The 15,116-nt window shown below is 51.4% G+C and overlaps 1 protein-coding gene across 1 annotated transcript; it reads right to left on the bottom strand.

Annotated features, from left to right (window-relative positions):
• Positions 1-649: 649 nt before the first annotated feature.
• dla (deltaA) lies at positions 650-5,273 on the bottom strand. The gene is given in 10 exon segments (XM_029506002.1): positions 650-852; positions 962-1,938; positions 2,027-2,243; positions 2,446-2,615; positions 2,933-3,063; positions 3,173-3,233; positions 4,066-4,323; positions 4,412-4,472; positions 4,742-5,047; positions 5,202-5,273. Coding segments are annotated over 10 exon segments (2,256 nt in total). The 5' UTR covers positions 5,271-5,273; the 3' UTR covers positions 650-846.
• Positions 5,274-15,116: the final 9,843 nt, after the last annotated feature.

The following is a 15,116-nucleotide window of genomic DNA, read 5'->3' as shown; positions in this document are numbered from 1 at the left end:
ATAACACAAAATCATTAAATTAACTTAAATTAAATCATAATTTTAAATCTTTTTTCTTGTTTTTTTTCTCTTTATTTTACAAAAGGACAATCTGTATCAAAAAAAAACATTTTTTATTTTTTAATTAAGACAAAAAAATTTCCGTGTCCCAATAAAGATAAAAAGAAAGAAAAAAATGGAACAATACTATGTCATAAATGGTTTGGAGGGCTCGGGGCGGGGGGGTAGAAAACGCACTTCAGTTAAACACAGTGATCAAGTATACATACAGTCTTCACAGGTGTGGTGGTGGGTGCACAGCCCACGTGAACAGCCTCGTGAAGAACAGGCCAGTATGGCCAAACATCCACCGTTTGATGCAGTTCCTGCGCTCAGCAACGGCGTGTGGGTTAGAGAAAAGGCCCGGGTGCAAATGTTGCAAAGACTACAAAAAAAAAAAAAAACGTAGCATGGCGGCGCGTCATCGCTACGTGGCATTTCGTTTATAACCCCCACACTCCCAGAGAAAAGGCAGAACAGAAAGCTAAGATGCCGTTTACTTTTAACCGTAAACGTCTTTCCTTTTTTGTTTTTTTTGTTTTTTTTTTTGTATTATTATTATTATTATTATTATTATTATCATTATCATTTTTATTATTACCCCGCCAGTTCCTATCCCACAGGCCGCCGCTGCCTGCGCTTAGTTTCCAGTAGAGAACCAGCTCACTCTGAATATCAGTTAAACGTCTCAGTATCAGCAGCAGTCTCAAGGCGGGACACCTCCCCCTAGGGTTAGAGCAGCATCTGAAGGAGCATAAAAACTCTCCCATAGAGCAAATGAGCAACGGGCAGCCCACTGGTGGCTGGTTACACCTGCAGACACACAGCAAAGGGTTGGGGGGGGGGGCGGTGGTTAGGGTTCGGCGGGAAAATGACCACAGAAAGATGGCAGAAAGTGAGCAAGATATAAGACAAGACTCACCTCAGTTGCAATTATACATTCGTCCTTCTCCTCCGACATCACAAACACAGATTTGTACTTTGTGTCCGCACATGCAGACATTTCTGGGGCTTTCTTTTCTGATGCATCGCTGCAGGAGAGAAAAGTAAAACAGGTCAGCTTTATCGTCCACAGCTTCAATTTCAGTGTTGACTTATGGAAAATATTGATTATTTACCATTTTAAACGTTTGCTGCGCTTCTCCTCAAACTCAAACGAGTCCAGGGACTGGCACTTGTCCTCGCAGGCCGCCTCCAGCATGGCCTCCTTAGCCGCCTGCTCGTAGTTGACCTCGTGTACGAGGTTGTAGTCTGCAGGCGGGGGGCGGCTCTTGTAGCTGCTTCTCCCCGGCGAAGATCCTTCATCAGGGTCGCTGCTGCACAAGTCCATCTTCTTGTTGATGTTTTTGACGCCCGGCGTCGGCATCACGCTGACCGCCAGGTCCCTGTCACCGCGGTGACAGTTGTTCGTAAGGTTGTTTATTGTCTCTCCCTCGCTGGCTGTTTCGACTTGACCGCCACGCTGCACTTTCGATCGGAAAAATCCCACAAGCACGGCACACCCTGCCAGCAGCAGGAGCACCAGGGCCACGCCGGACCCCACGGCCATCCAGGGCACCTCTGAGCCACGGATGGCGGCATGCTCTGGCAACAGGAACTGGCAGTTTCGGCCGCCATAGCCTGGAACACACGCGCAGACGTAGCGATTGTTTCTTTCGTGGCAGGTGGCCCCATTGTGGCAGGGGTTGTGTTCACAGCGGCTGATCGGCGAACTGCAGTTGCGGCCGGTGTATCCGGGTGGGCAGGTGCAGGTATAGCCGTTCGGACCTTCCTGGCACGTCCCGCCGTTCTGGCAGGGGTACATCGAACACTCGTCCCCGGTGTGGTCGCAGTTCATGCCGGTGAAGCCTTCTGGACACTGACACAGGTATGAGTTGACCAGATCCACGCAGCGTGCACCTGAGAGCGGAGACAAAGAGCGGTGTTAGAGTTTGGTCCCTGACGGTCACGCTGAGGGCGAAGGCCATCTCCGTCCTGCGGGGCTTACCGTTGGAGCAGGGGCTGGAGGTGCAGTGGTCAATCTTCTTCTCACAGTTGAACCCGGCGTACCCGGTGGGACACTGGCAGAAGTATCCCCCTTCAGGGTTGTCGGCGCAGCGGCCGCCGTTGGAGCAGGGCCCATCTGCACACGTCATGGCACTCAGCTCGCAGTTGTTGCCATAGAAACCGTGAGGGCAAGTGCAAGTGTATGTGTTTTCAAAATCCTGTGGGGAGAAAAATAGAACAGGCTCGGCATCAAGATGCGTCTCCCCTCCTGCGGCTGCAGCCCTCTGTTTGAATGGAAAATACTGAGAGCAGAGAAACGGGAAAGGCGGACGCCAGGCCGCATTCAGACACAGCTGGCAGCGAGCTGCCGCCGTCAGTGAGCGTCTGCTCGTATTCCAGAAGACCAAAAACAACACTCACGGTGCAGCTTCCTCCGTTGCGACAGGGGTTTCCAGCGCATTCGTTGACCTGGATCTCACAGCTGGCCCCAGTGAAGCCCGGCCTGCAGGAACAGGTGTAGCTGCCCTGGCCAGTGTTGCTACAAGTGGCTCCATTCATGCAGGGCTTGTGGTGAGTGCAGTAGTTGAGATCTGGAAAGACACGGCAGCACATGTGGATTAGCCACAGCACAACAAATGGCAGGAACAACAGCAGCAGCCACAGATTGTCTTTGTGTCCTCTGGAACACTTGACTCCTTCTCTTCTTCCTCAGTGTTTGTCCTTGGACAGCTGCTGCTCTGTTTTTGTTTCTGTATCAGAGGGTTGATGCTTTTCAACCTCTCTGTCAGTGATTGAAGAGCTTCGGCTCACACAGGCTGAAATCTGGGCCGACTTTGTTTCAAGACCACATTTCATGACCCAAACCTGGATCAGCTCTAGCCCTCGGCTTCCTTCCTCGTGACCTCACCTTGGTTGCAGAAGAGCCCCCCCCAGCCCTCCTGACAGTTGCACTGCCACGGTTGCTGGCAGGTCCCGTGGAGGCAGCCCGGGTAGCGGATGCACTCGTCGCAGTAGCGGCCTTTGAATCCAACTCTGCACCTGTTGTTGTCCAATTAGGAGAGAGAGAGAGAGATCGGTGGGTCAGTCCTCACGTTGCAGCATCAGGCGTCTGCTGCTGATTGGTTAATGGGCGCTGAGGAAAACTCACTTGCACTCTCCAGGTTTCTCGCAGAAGCCGTGTTCCTCGTCACAGCCGGGCAGACAAATGGCTGCAAGGTAAGAGACAGAAAAGACACAGTGAGACCTGCAGAAACGGTTCAGAGGTCGAGTTTTTGTTTGGAGGAATAAAACTTATCACCACAACTGCACACAGGAGAAAACGGGGGGAGGTTCCTTTAGCTGTTACCTTAAACCCAATCTCCTTATTACCGTGGAAGAATTTTCTGCTTAACATAGTTCAGAGACAAAGGAGGGAGTGTGTGTGTGTGTGTGTGTGTGTGTCAGCGTTTGTGCACACACACACACACACACACAGACCCCCTCATCCCACCCCACCACCCTCCTCTTTTTTTTTTTCTTCTTCTTCGCTGCGGGTCAAAACTCTTTTATTCATTCTCTGCTCACTCACACACACACACACACACACTCCCCTTAATGTCTCGGATTGGGGCAGATAAGAGTGGACAGCTGGCGAGTGTGTTGCCAGTGCGCGACAGCTGCTCCATTGTCTCCTCTCTGCCGGCAGCTGCCCACTTCAAACAATACGGCCCCCGCCTCGGCCAATCAGAGCCCGGCCCACTCCGGCAGCAGCCAATCGGTGGGCAGCATGTAAATTTATGGCACGCGTGAGATTATTCCCCAAAACTTTCCTTAGAATAAATCAAGTGGTCGTGCGCGCGCGTGTGTGTGTGTGTTTGCAGCAGGCAGGTTTCCCTCTAACGGCCTTCAGTTTGATTACAAACCAACTTTTTATACTTTGAACAGGAATCAAACTTTGACTATATAAAGTTTTTTGTGTGCCTCCTTTAACTCTCTACAGTTGCAGCTCAGTCTGCAGTGTGAACGGTGAGAATAGAGAGGAATAAACAGAAAGCTGCTCACGCTCGGTGCAGTACTGTCCCTTCCAGCCGGCGTCACACACGATCTCCCCCCGCTCCCCGCAGGTGAAGTGGCCGAAGGCGTCGTCCCTCGGCCGGCAGAACACGGAGCAGCCGTCCCCGTAGTAGTGCTCGTCGCACACGAACCGGTACGAGTACTTGAGCTCGGTCTTTCCGCCGGTGTGCAGGTCCTGGGACCAGTCCTCCCCCACCGTCAGATGCCTTTGGGTGGTCATGGTGCTGATGACCCGGTCCGGGTTCTCTGGGGGGTGGGGGGAGGAGGGGAGTGAAGGGTTAAACCGGGGGCGGAAATGTGAGGCAGGTGGAGGAGGGAAGGTGTCGGTTCGTACCTGTGGAGAGGTCGTCTTTGGAGTCGGTGTGTAAGGCCTCGATGATCAGAGAGAAGGTCCCCTGGGAACACAAATGGCTTCATGAGACAGGTGGCCAGCGGAGGAGGAGGAGGAGGGGGGAGTGATAACATCAAGGAACCCCCCCCCCTCTCCCCCCGGTGCTGAGGCTGCATGAAGATCCGGTCAAACTAAACACCTGAGAGCGTCCTGCGCTCCGGGGCCGTTACGCCGCTACGCGTTTTTACGCACGGATACCCCCCCCCCACACACACACACACTCCCTCCTCCTCCTCCCCAGGACAAAAAAGGGCGCGATGTGGCTGTACTCACCGGCCACGTGAAGCCGAAGTTGATCCGGATCGGGTTGGTGAACGAGCTCTCCGGGATGACGTCCGGCACCTGGAAGGAGTTGGAGCCGAGCACCGGCGTCACGGCGCCGCCGTAGGTGCACGGAGGCTCCGGGGAGGCGTTGGGCTGGTAGTGTTTCAGACAGATCCTGAAGAAGGTTTTACACTCGCACTGCTGCTGCTGGAAGGACGAGCCCAGACCTCCTTTGCAGCAGTTCCTGTTGCCCTGAACGCCCTTCTTGTTCAGGAACTCCTGCAGCTTCAGCTCAAACACTCCGGAACAAAACCCCTGCGGAGGAGAAGCGGCGCGGGGTCAGTGGCCGTGAGCGCGGAGCCGCCGGTGGAGCAGCAGTGTGTTGTTGTGGGGACGAAGAGGGGAGGGGTGTGTGTATGGGGGGGGGGGGGGTTCATTGTTTGTAAGAAATACAGATTCAGGATCTTACCTGGCACAGCAACATGGACATGACGGCGAGAGTCGGCAGGATGGCGTGCCCCATATTAAATAAATACATAATAAATAAAGAATAAATAAAGTCAAAAGTGTCGGCTGGTCCTGGGAGGGGGGGAGGGGGGGCAGCGGGGACGGAGGGGGGTGCCTCCTCCTCTTCAACAACGCTGAACAAGATGCATTGAGCACGTTTCTGTCGCCTCTCGGGGTTTTCTCATTTACTGCTGCCGCTGTCAGCCGCGCCGCTCTCACTCATGTCCCGAACAGCCAAAAAATAAAACAGCAACAACAGCAAAAAAAACAAAAATGATAATAATAAAAAAAAAGGATAAATCCCAAACCTTCCAAATAAAATCACAAGACAAGATACGGGAACTTGTGCTCGCAGTTGAAAAACAGAATTCCTCCAGTTCCGTTATAATCCAGTGCGTAAAAACAACAACAAAAAAGGTTTCCTTGTTTTTGTTTGCTGAGAATGTGACAAATTTGAGGAAGTAGCTCTTCTTGTTTGCTTGTGTGTGAAGATCTTGGTCTGACCCAAGAAGGTTTGTCACTGGTCCAACATGCTGCTCCTCTCCTCTCTACCTCCCTGTGAACTGTGCGTCTGTCTCCAGCCAAGGCCGCCTGCAGCCTGTTATATACGGCCTGACACATGCTATGGTAATAACATGCAAATGCCCCCCCCCCCCCCCACACACACACACACACACAGCTTCCCTCCTCCTCCTGCCCCCCCCCCACCCACCCACCCACCCTCCGCCCCCCACTTCACCTCCCCAATCTGGCCCGACTCTCCACAATGGGGATCTCATACAAGTGGCCCCCCGAGCGGAGCAAACAGCGCGTCACCGGCCGACGTGTGAAAGTATCTGCGGCCGAGAAGGTGAAGCCAAACTCGGCATGTTCAGGTGACGTTCAGGCCTGGAGATGGGGACCAAAAAATTCATTTGGAGAAAATGAGATATGTGTTGAACCCCCCCATCATTAAAGTCTTCCTGTCTTTAAGGTGGACATGGAGACAAGCATGGGGACTGACCCCTCCGGCCGTTCCTCCCGTTGTTTTGTTGTTTTATGATATATTCAGGTTAAAGTGCCTTAAACAGAAATTACTTTCAAAGAACCAAAGAGGAGAGAAAACATGCTCCTTGGTCCAAGTCTGACTCATTTAATTGTTTACACCTCTTCCTCCTCCTCTTCCTCCTCTGGACACACACACACACACACACACAAATACAAACACAAACACACACACACACTCTTGATATTTTGTTATTTGCGCTTGTGGGAAGAATTTGCAGCTTTGAATCGGGTCAAAAGACTCTAAAGAAAACATTCCTTGGCAGCGATGAAGAGCTGGACTCCATTTTCTGTGTGTGTGTGTGTGTGTGCCTGCAAAGAGGTGCGCGCGCACCAGAGTCGCTCGCGTGGCCAACATGAGGGGGAACTTTTGTTATTGTGTGTGTGCTGGAGGAATCAGCCCCCCCCCCCCCCCCAGCTGTATGGTAATTCACTCAGCACCTGCTCTCCCCTCAATAACAGCGTGCACGCGCTTCCCTTGGCTGAGCGCGCGCCCACACGGCCCATACGCAGTACACACACACACACACAAGCATCATAAGCATCGCTGGACAAATTTCTTCTTCTCTGCTTTAATTATAGCACTTTTTTATGGAGTTGTTTGTGTGTGAAGGTGTGCACGTGAATCAGGTGGCGTGTGTGTGTGTGTGTGTGTGTTGGAGGGGGGTTAACGGGGGGGGCGGTTCTTAATTAGGTCGTTCATTAGAAGTGTGATTTTCTTTTTTTTTTCACAGCTGTATAACGAGCAGCACTCGCGGGCTACCGTACCATGCGCGCACATTGCGTCACAGAGCTCAGATAACTATGCACGTGACGCCCCCCCCCCCCCCCCCCCCCCATCACAGAAAAGAAAAATGACATGCTTTCCCTTTCTTATCCAAATCGCCTTCACTTCACTTCATATGTCCCACAGCAAGGCCCGTAGTTACTTATTACCTCCAATCAATCGGTAACAACCAAAACAAAGCCCCCCCCATCTATAAACTAATACAACCCCCCCCATCAGAGACTTCCTGTTCCTCTGAAACACACAAACAGCCCGTTTAAATCTGAGCTGTGACAAATTAAACTGAATAAAGTGGAATAAAACCAGATTGACCATCAGAGACACCTGAAGCTGACAACAACAACAATAATAATAATAACAACAACAATAATAATAACAACAATAATAACAACAGCAACAACAACTGCAACAACAACAACAACAATAATAATAATAGTAATAATAACAGCACAGACTATCCCAGAAGAAGCTGGACTCTCTGTTGGGGGGTTGATAAAGAAGGGTCCTGCCACTTTTGGACTCAGTTGGTCCCTGTACTGTGCCCCCCCCCCCCACCAAGAGGCTGTGACTGTTTAACCAAAGTGCTACTGTAGGGGGGGTGATGGGGGGGCTGCTGTAGTTTAACTCCTGCCCACCAGTAGCTGCTCCAAACAAAAAAGGGTGACTCGGGTCTGACTATTCATCCATTCTGTGCGCTTTAATTTCCATTGATTGTGAATGCAGGAGGGAGGAAGGGGGGTGGGGGTGGGGGGGTCTTCAGTGAAGGACCACGACACGCCTTCAGACGCGGACAGACCCTTACAAGCCATCTGCCACTAACCCCCCCCCCCCCCCCCCCCCCCAACACACACACACCCCTCCACTCCGATCCCACCACATCCAGTAGACGACGTTAACCCCCCCCCGGCCCGGAGCGCCCAGTCCACCGGCCCCGTGTCTCCCCACTGGAAGCATGTTAAAGGGCCTGTAACGGTATGGGCCCTCCGGGGCCATATGGCTGGGGGGGGCTTTTTTCTTCTTCTCCTCTCATTCTGAGACACCACATGGTCAGTCGTGGGAACGTAAACACGGCACGCATCACACGATATCGATCATATGAAGTGGTGATTGGAGTAGAAGGGGAGGGGGTTGGGGGGGGGCAACCTGAGGGGATCAATAGACCCCTATTTGAACAATGACACCTCATCATCATCACGATGAGGCTCTGATGGTACCGAGGAGGATGGAGGTTCGATTCCCTGAGTGATGTGCTGCTGCCTCTGGGGGGGCTTATAATGGCCACCCGTGCTAAGATGCAGGCTGAACGGAAAGCCTGAAGGACATTTGAATCAGCACTTTCGATAAGCCCCCCTCCCTCTCTCTCTATAATGACATCAAATGAGACTCTGACACTAAAATGACCCGAGAGCAACTTCATGGTGCAAATTAGGACACGAAATTCTAGATTTTCTAGATTTTAGTAAATAAGTTAACCAATATTCAATATTCTGCCATTCGAGGTGACCCCTGATCTGAGACCAAGATCAGGACCAGGACCTGGACCAAGACCAGGACCAGAACCTGGACCAAGACCAGGACCAGGACCAAGACCAAGACCAAGACCAAGACCAGGACCTGGACCAAGACCAGGACCAGGACCAGGACCAAGACCAAGACCAGGACCAGGACCAGAACCAGAACCAGGACCTGGACCGTCTCTTCGCCTCGCTGGTTCTACCTGCCATATCTGAGATCAACAGGCCCCCTTTGTGTGCGGATCAGGTTTCTGGGGCCAGCTGCTGGAGGACCAGGTAGTGGGGGGGGGGTACAGGCCAGATCCAGATCCCTCAGGGCTCCTCCTCGGGGTTTCCGCCAGCCTCCCCGCGGCTTCCCACGGCTCCCCCAGGCCTGCTGGCTCATTTACATACGCTGCTGTTAGTGGAGGTTTATTGGAGGGGGGGCAGTAATTATGTGAGGGGCCCAGAGACGCGCCTGCAAGAGTGTGTGTGTGAGTTGTAAGTGTGTGTGTGATAAAGGGTGTGTATGGGGGAGGGGGGGGGGGCGTGACGTGGTCGGTCGCGTGCCAATGTTTATGAAAACACATCTGCCGCGCGCTTCCCGGGGTGACGCACCGCAACATGTGCAGGTCCCTCTGAATAAAAGCGATGATTCAACACGTTTACCCACAACAAACAGTCAACAACCCGCCAAGAGGTTAAACAAACAAACATCAACAACACAACCTCATTAAGACGGAACTACTGACGAGGTCAAACTCACTGAGGGACGAATATTACAGGAAATATGGAGAGAAATCAAATGATTAATCAGATTGTGTTTGTTTTTGTGCGTGCTTTGTGATGCTTTGGCCTCCTTGTCCTGCAGAAAAGATGGAAATGAAGTGGTGGAATAAAATCAGAAACATTTCATGCTGTCCAGAGGATGAATCTTAGTGAGTCTGTTTTCATTCAGTGTCCTCACTGAAGCGTCTCTCCAACTGTTGAATGAATTTTACTTTTTTCTTTTTATATTTGCTGATCTTTAAACTTTCCCTCTCAGCCATCGGCTCAAATTTAACGTTTATTTTTTTCCTCCTCATTTTCCCATCGACTTCAATTGAACTGCCCGACATCCCGGGCTTGTGGAGCAGCCTCCTCCTCCCTTCGTTTGGCTGCAGGCCGGGGAAGACGTCAGTCATCACATCACGGTCGTGTTTGTTAAAAGTAAAATCAGAAGAGCTGCTGAACGCCCGACGATCGTTTTTTTATTTTGAATCCGTCGCAGGATGACGTCCTCCGAGGTTAAATCTAAATTAATTTATATTTAAATCATCAAGTTCATCACAAACAATTCAAACTAATTCTGACTTTTGTGCGTAAGGCAACAAAAGGGACTGACAAATAAGTTCAGAAAGAAACTGTGAGTCTGTAACATGTTGAAGAGGCGACAGAAGTTCAGAGTGTCAGAATAAAGAGAGCAGGACGTCAGCTTGTTTTGTTGCTGCAGTCAAAAGGATGAAAGAAACCATTTCTCATCCTTAACTCTGATTTTGTTCCTTCTCAGCTTAATCACCGGTTTGAATGATGAGACCCCCCCAACCCCCCACCCCTCCTCGCTCTAACTCTCCCTCTCTATCTCTACAACCATGAGCATCTGCCCAGAAATGAACAGATGTAGGCACCTGCGTTGTGGGCCCACATATGCGCACCCCCCCTCCTCCCCAAACACCACCACTCTGCTCCGCCTCCCTACACCCCCCCCTTTCAACCTTCCCTGGGACCCGGAGCAGGACCACAATGGGGTAGAGATCAGGGATGCAGTAACCAAATACTGCCAACCCCCCCAGGACACCCGCCCTGTTAGAGCCATTGTCACCGGTTATATCAAGTGGCTGCACCAAACAATCTGCTGTATGACTGCTCATTTGAGACATAACATAATTCAGATGGACAGAGCGGGGGGAGGGGGGAGGTAGAAGGGTGGTGGTGGTGGGGGGGGGTGCAGAGGTGGCTGCCTGGATAATTTCTATGGCTTCAATATGAAGTAGTGGGTGTTTTAAACAAGTGGCTCCAGGTTTTCTTGGCTTGAATTGAGTCCAGTCTTGGGATAAGTGGCCGTTGGGCTGCTATGGAGAGGCGAAGGGGGGCGGGGGGGGGGCGGCAGGTGCTCGCTGGGGTAGGGAGGATGAAAGAGAAGCTTGTTGGAGTGGGTGGGGTACGGGACCAGGTTACACTTAAAAAGCCTTGTTTTTGTTGGAGAAGAGAAGCTCCAACAGCCCACCGGTGGAGCGGCGGCGGATAATGGCGCCATAATAGCCTCCATCTCTCAGCTGCCGCCGCACGACAGAAGATCCACACGCACCTGTTGTCGTCCCCCTATTCTGTCCAGCTAGCGCTAGCGTGCTACACCTCAGGAATGCTCCCTGTCCAAAGGCCCGGCCGTCCCAGGAGGGAGCTTAGGGCCGAGGGGAGGGCGTCAGGAGGAGTGTGTGTGTGTGTGTGTGTGTATGTGGAGGAGTTAGGGGGGAGGTGGTGGTGGTGGCACGAGAACCAGCAGGGAAGCTTTAGAGGAACAAGGCAAGGAGAGGAGGGGAGGTGGAGGTGGGAGGAGAGGGAGGGTGCGTTCCTCCAAAGCCAGTGTGCTCCCTCTCCTCTCCGGGGGCCTGTCCAGAGAGCCCTGTCCTAAATCACTGGCCCCAGGGGGAAGGCTCTCCATTGTGAGGAGATGGCCCCTGCAAGCTGGGCCGCCAGCTGCCACTGCTGCAGCGTCATGCCCCCCCCCCCTCCTGCCCGTCCCCTCCTCCCCGCATCCCCTCCACCTTCAGCACCACCACAATGCTGCCTGCGTCCAAGGCCACAGGCCAGCAGAGCATTAAAAAGGACTTGGAGAGGTCTGCGGAGAAAGGCCGCAGCGGAGCAACACCTTTTTTGGACCAACATTAATGATGACCAACTCAGAGCGAGGTTACGCTGCGTGACACAGTAACCTGGACCAACCCCCCCCCGACCCCCACCCCTCAGCCCTCTAACCCTCTCAGAGCCAAAGAATCAGATGTGGAGCTCACCTCGGTCAGAGCGTCTTTGTGTTTCTGTCAGAGGTGTTCGGTCGGTCGCTGTTCCAGTTTCACTCTGAATTCCTGCAAATCAGAAGAGACTTTAACTTTCACTTTGACAGACGCTTGTAAAACTCTGCTCTTTCAACTTCCACCTTCGGACTCAAACCATTAAAGTTTAAAGCCAATGTGTTTCCTCCTCCACCAGATACCGGTCTTACTGCGTCCAAGTCATTTTTGAACTCCTTAAATGCCCCCCCCCGTCCTGCTGAAACATGTCTAACAACAGTTATTGTTGACGTGTTCCTGTCATGTCTGATTAGTAAACAGTGTAAACATCAAAACGTCACACAAAACAAAACAAAACACAGAAAGCCCCAAATATTTCTGAGGAACTCAGCTGAAGTGTTTAACTGTCTGGAAAGGATCACTTTTACCGTTTGCACCAGAGAAATATGAATATGATGAAGTTAATGTTTCCAGATGATTAGAGCTGAATTACCAGGAACTTTGGCCCCAGTGGATGAAAACACCAACAATGGCCAAAGTTCCTCTTTCCAGATTGCTTTTAAAGCTTCGGTGTCTTCCAGGAAAGACTCAGGAAGTGTCGTCACCAAACATCACATTGTTTAATGAATTGAAAAGTTTCAGTGGAGCCTGATGAGACCCGACTGTTCCCAATTCAACAAACTGGCATGTGAGTGTTTTTTTTTTTTATTTGCTTTTTAAATTTCATCCCCCACAGCCGCCGCCGCCGCCGCCGCAGCCGCCGCAGCTCTGTAGGAGGATTTTCCCATCCATTGCTCAGGGAGGCGTTCTCCATTGTGCAGTTTCTAATGATGATTGTAATGATGGCTTGTCCATCTTTGATAAGAAGCAGCACGCCCCTCATTAAAGGGCCCGGGGGCCCGGGGCCCCGGTTCTCATGGCTGCCGGTCCTTCCCTGAGTCGGACAGCAGGCGAGGGGAGGCGAGACGACACCCGTGGCACACGCCTGTTGACCGAGCCACAAAGCAAAAGCGTGTGACACTCGTCCCACCCCCGCCGTTCCCATTGTCCTCCCCATGAGTCCCACAGACAAGACCAATCCTGTTACCCCCCCCCCCCACGACCACCAAAACCACAACACACACACACTGCGTCCTTTCCCTCTCTGCCTCACAATCAATTTTACCAATCAGCTGATCTCTCTCTCTCTCTCTCTCTTTCTCACACATCCAGCAGAGGTTCCCATCAACCCCCCCCCACACAGACACACACGTACACTCCCCCCACACCTCCCCCCTCACCATCAGCTGCTATGTAAGGTTGAAATCCATCATTGTGTGCAAAGAAGGTGCTCGTGCATGCTGCAAAACCATTACCATACACACACACCCTTAGTGGTGTGTATTTTTTAGGGAGGGGGGGTCTGATTGGTCCGGCCGGATTGTTTTTTTTTTTTTTTTTTTTTTTTGGGGGGGGGGTGTTTTAATTCACTGATTCACATGCAGACAGTATTTCTTGGTGGTGCTGGAGGAGGGTGTGGCAGGAGGGTGGGGTTTGGGCTTTAGGGATGCTGGATGGAGCTGCTGGAGGAGGATGAAGGAGGGAGGCACGGGGGGGTGGGGAGGAAGGGAGGGAGGGATGGAGGTGGAGGGGGGGGGGGCTGCAGCGGCTGCTGGGGTCAGGCCTGTATGTCCTGGGAAAGTTGGGTTCTCCATTTAAATCTGCACATGTTGCGGCCTTCTGGTGGCTGCGTGAATGCGCACGGTGACAGATGGCCCCGGCCCATAACTATAGAGTCCGAGAGCCCGGTCCCCCGGGGGAGAGAGAGGGAGAGAGGGAGAGAGAGGGAGAGAGAGGAGGAGAAGGTATCGCTCAGCTGATCCCATCAAAAAAACAGAGAGGGAAGGAGGAAAGACAGGAGGCGGGTGGAGGAAGGGGATGACAGTGTGTGTGTGTGTGTGTGTGTGTGTGTGTGTGTGTGTGTATTATAACGGGGGAGGGGCGAGTCCTTAATCCCAAATTTTAAATTGAGTTAATGTATTTGCTGGTCTGCAAACTCCAAAAGGAGGCCCAGGATCCCCAAAGATCCTGATTAGGTGTCTAGTTTATCAGATGTTGGGGGGGGGGCTGTTTGTACATGGGTATAATGGCAGCTTTGTGTGTATGTGTGTGTGCGTTTGTGCGTGTTGAGGGTTCTGGGTCTGCTCCAGCTCTCCATCCACATTTTTTTTTTTTTTTTTTGCTGACTGCTGTTAATCCTGTTAGGCAGCGATGTCAGCGCCTGGTTAAAGATTATTTTTAGCAGATTTAGGACGCAGAGAACTGAAACCAGGACCGACTTTTGCACAGTGATGAGGACTGAGCCGCTGGTTCTGTCTTTGAGTGTCAAGACATCTGAAATGAAATCAGTTCAGACTGTAATTATTTGAAATCCCACTGTTAATGTAAAACATATCTATGTGTTGTACTGGAAGGTGGCACGTTGGAGCAGTGGTTAACGAGCATAGTGTTCTGGGTTTGAACCTGGGCCTGGGGCTTCCTCCCAGAGTCAGAACATGAGGTTTTTCGGTGATGTTTGCAGAGGTGAGCAGGAATCTGATTGGCCGTAGCTTCATGGCGAACCTGGTCACCTGTCCAGGCTGGACTCCGCCCACTTTACTGAAAAATCAACAAAGCACAAGAACGCCGTGGCGATTAGTGAACAATGGTGCCATAATATCATGCTGTAAAGAAGAACGCAGGGAGAAATGTGAAAGGAACAGTGAAGTATTTTATTGTTGTTGACACGACAATCTGTCCAGTGTTGCTGCAGTTAAAGGTCAAAGGTCGAGTGCAAAGGCCTCTGTCTGAATCAGAGTGACTCACTCAGCTCGACCTGAACTTCCAGAGATGAGTCTGGAAACTAAAAGAACGGAATGTGAATCACGTTTAAATAGTTAAACCGTCAAACTGGAACAAAGTGACTCTGTAAATCACTTTAACTGCAGACACAGACGCTGTCTGAGACTTCAGCAACACAAACACACAAATAAATATTCAGCGAATAACAGAAGACGCTCAGAAGCTACACACACAGTGCTGCAGCCTCCTGGAGACGAGGCGACACATGAACAGAGCAGATGGGAAGTTTGATTCTTTGAGCTCATCACAATAAAACGAGGTTAGTTTAATGTCTCCGGTCAGACGGAGCTTTTTAAAGGAGAATCAATCAGACAGGGGCAGTAAAAACACAACTACACACACACAAAATGCTGCCAGAAAACTTTATCTGCACATTCAGATTAGTTTTATTCTCACTAATGTGAAACTTCAATTTCACCTAAAGATCTAAAAAAAAAAAACACGGATCACAAGTCAGGTAGCAATAATCTGACTGGATGAAGATGTTTGTTGATTTTAATCTTTACCTTCACCCTGACCTTCTGTCACCATCAGGGGGCGTCAGTCTGCCACCTGGGAGCCAACTTACCTGTCACCTGACTCACTCCACACATAATCAGTTCAGCCTTTAGAAGGAGAACAACCAC

The sequence above is a fragment of the Echeneis naucrates genome, chromosome 1 (assembly GCF_900963305.1).
Source record: "Echeneis naucrates chromosome 1, fEcheNa1.1, whole genome shotgun sequence".
Classification (NCBI taxonomy): domain Eukaryota; kingdom Metazoa; phylum Chordata; class Actinopteri; order Carangiformes; family Echeneidae; genus Echeneis; species Echeneis naucrates.
The sequence above is the reverse complement of the archived record's forward strand: the minus strand, read 5'-3'. Positions and strand labels throughout refer to the sequence as shown.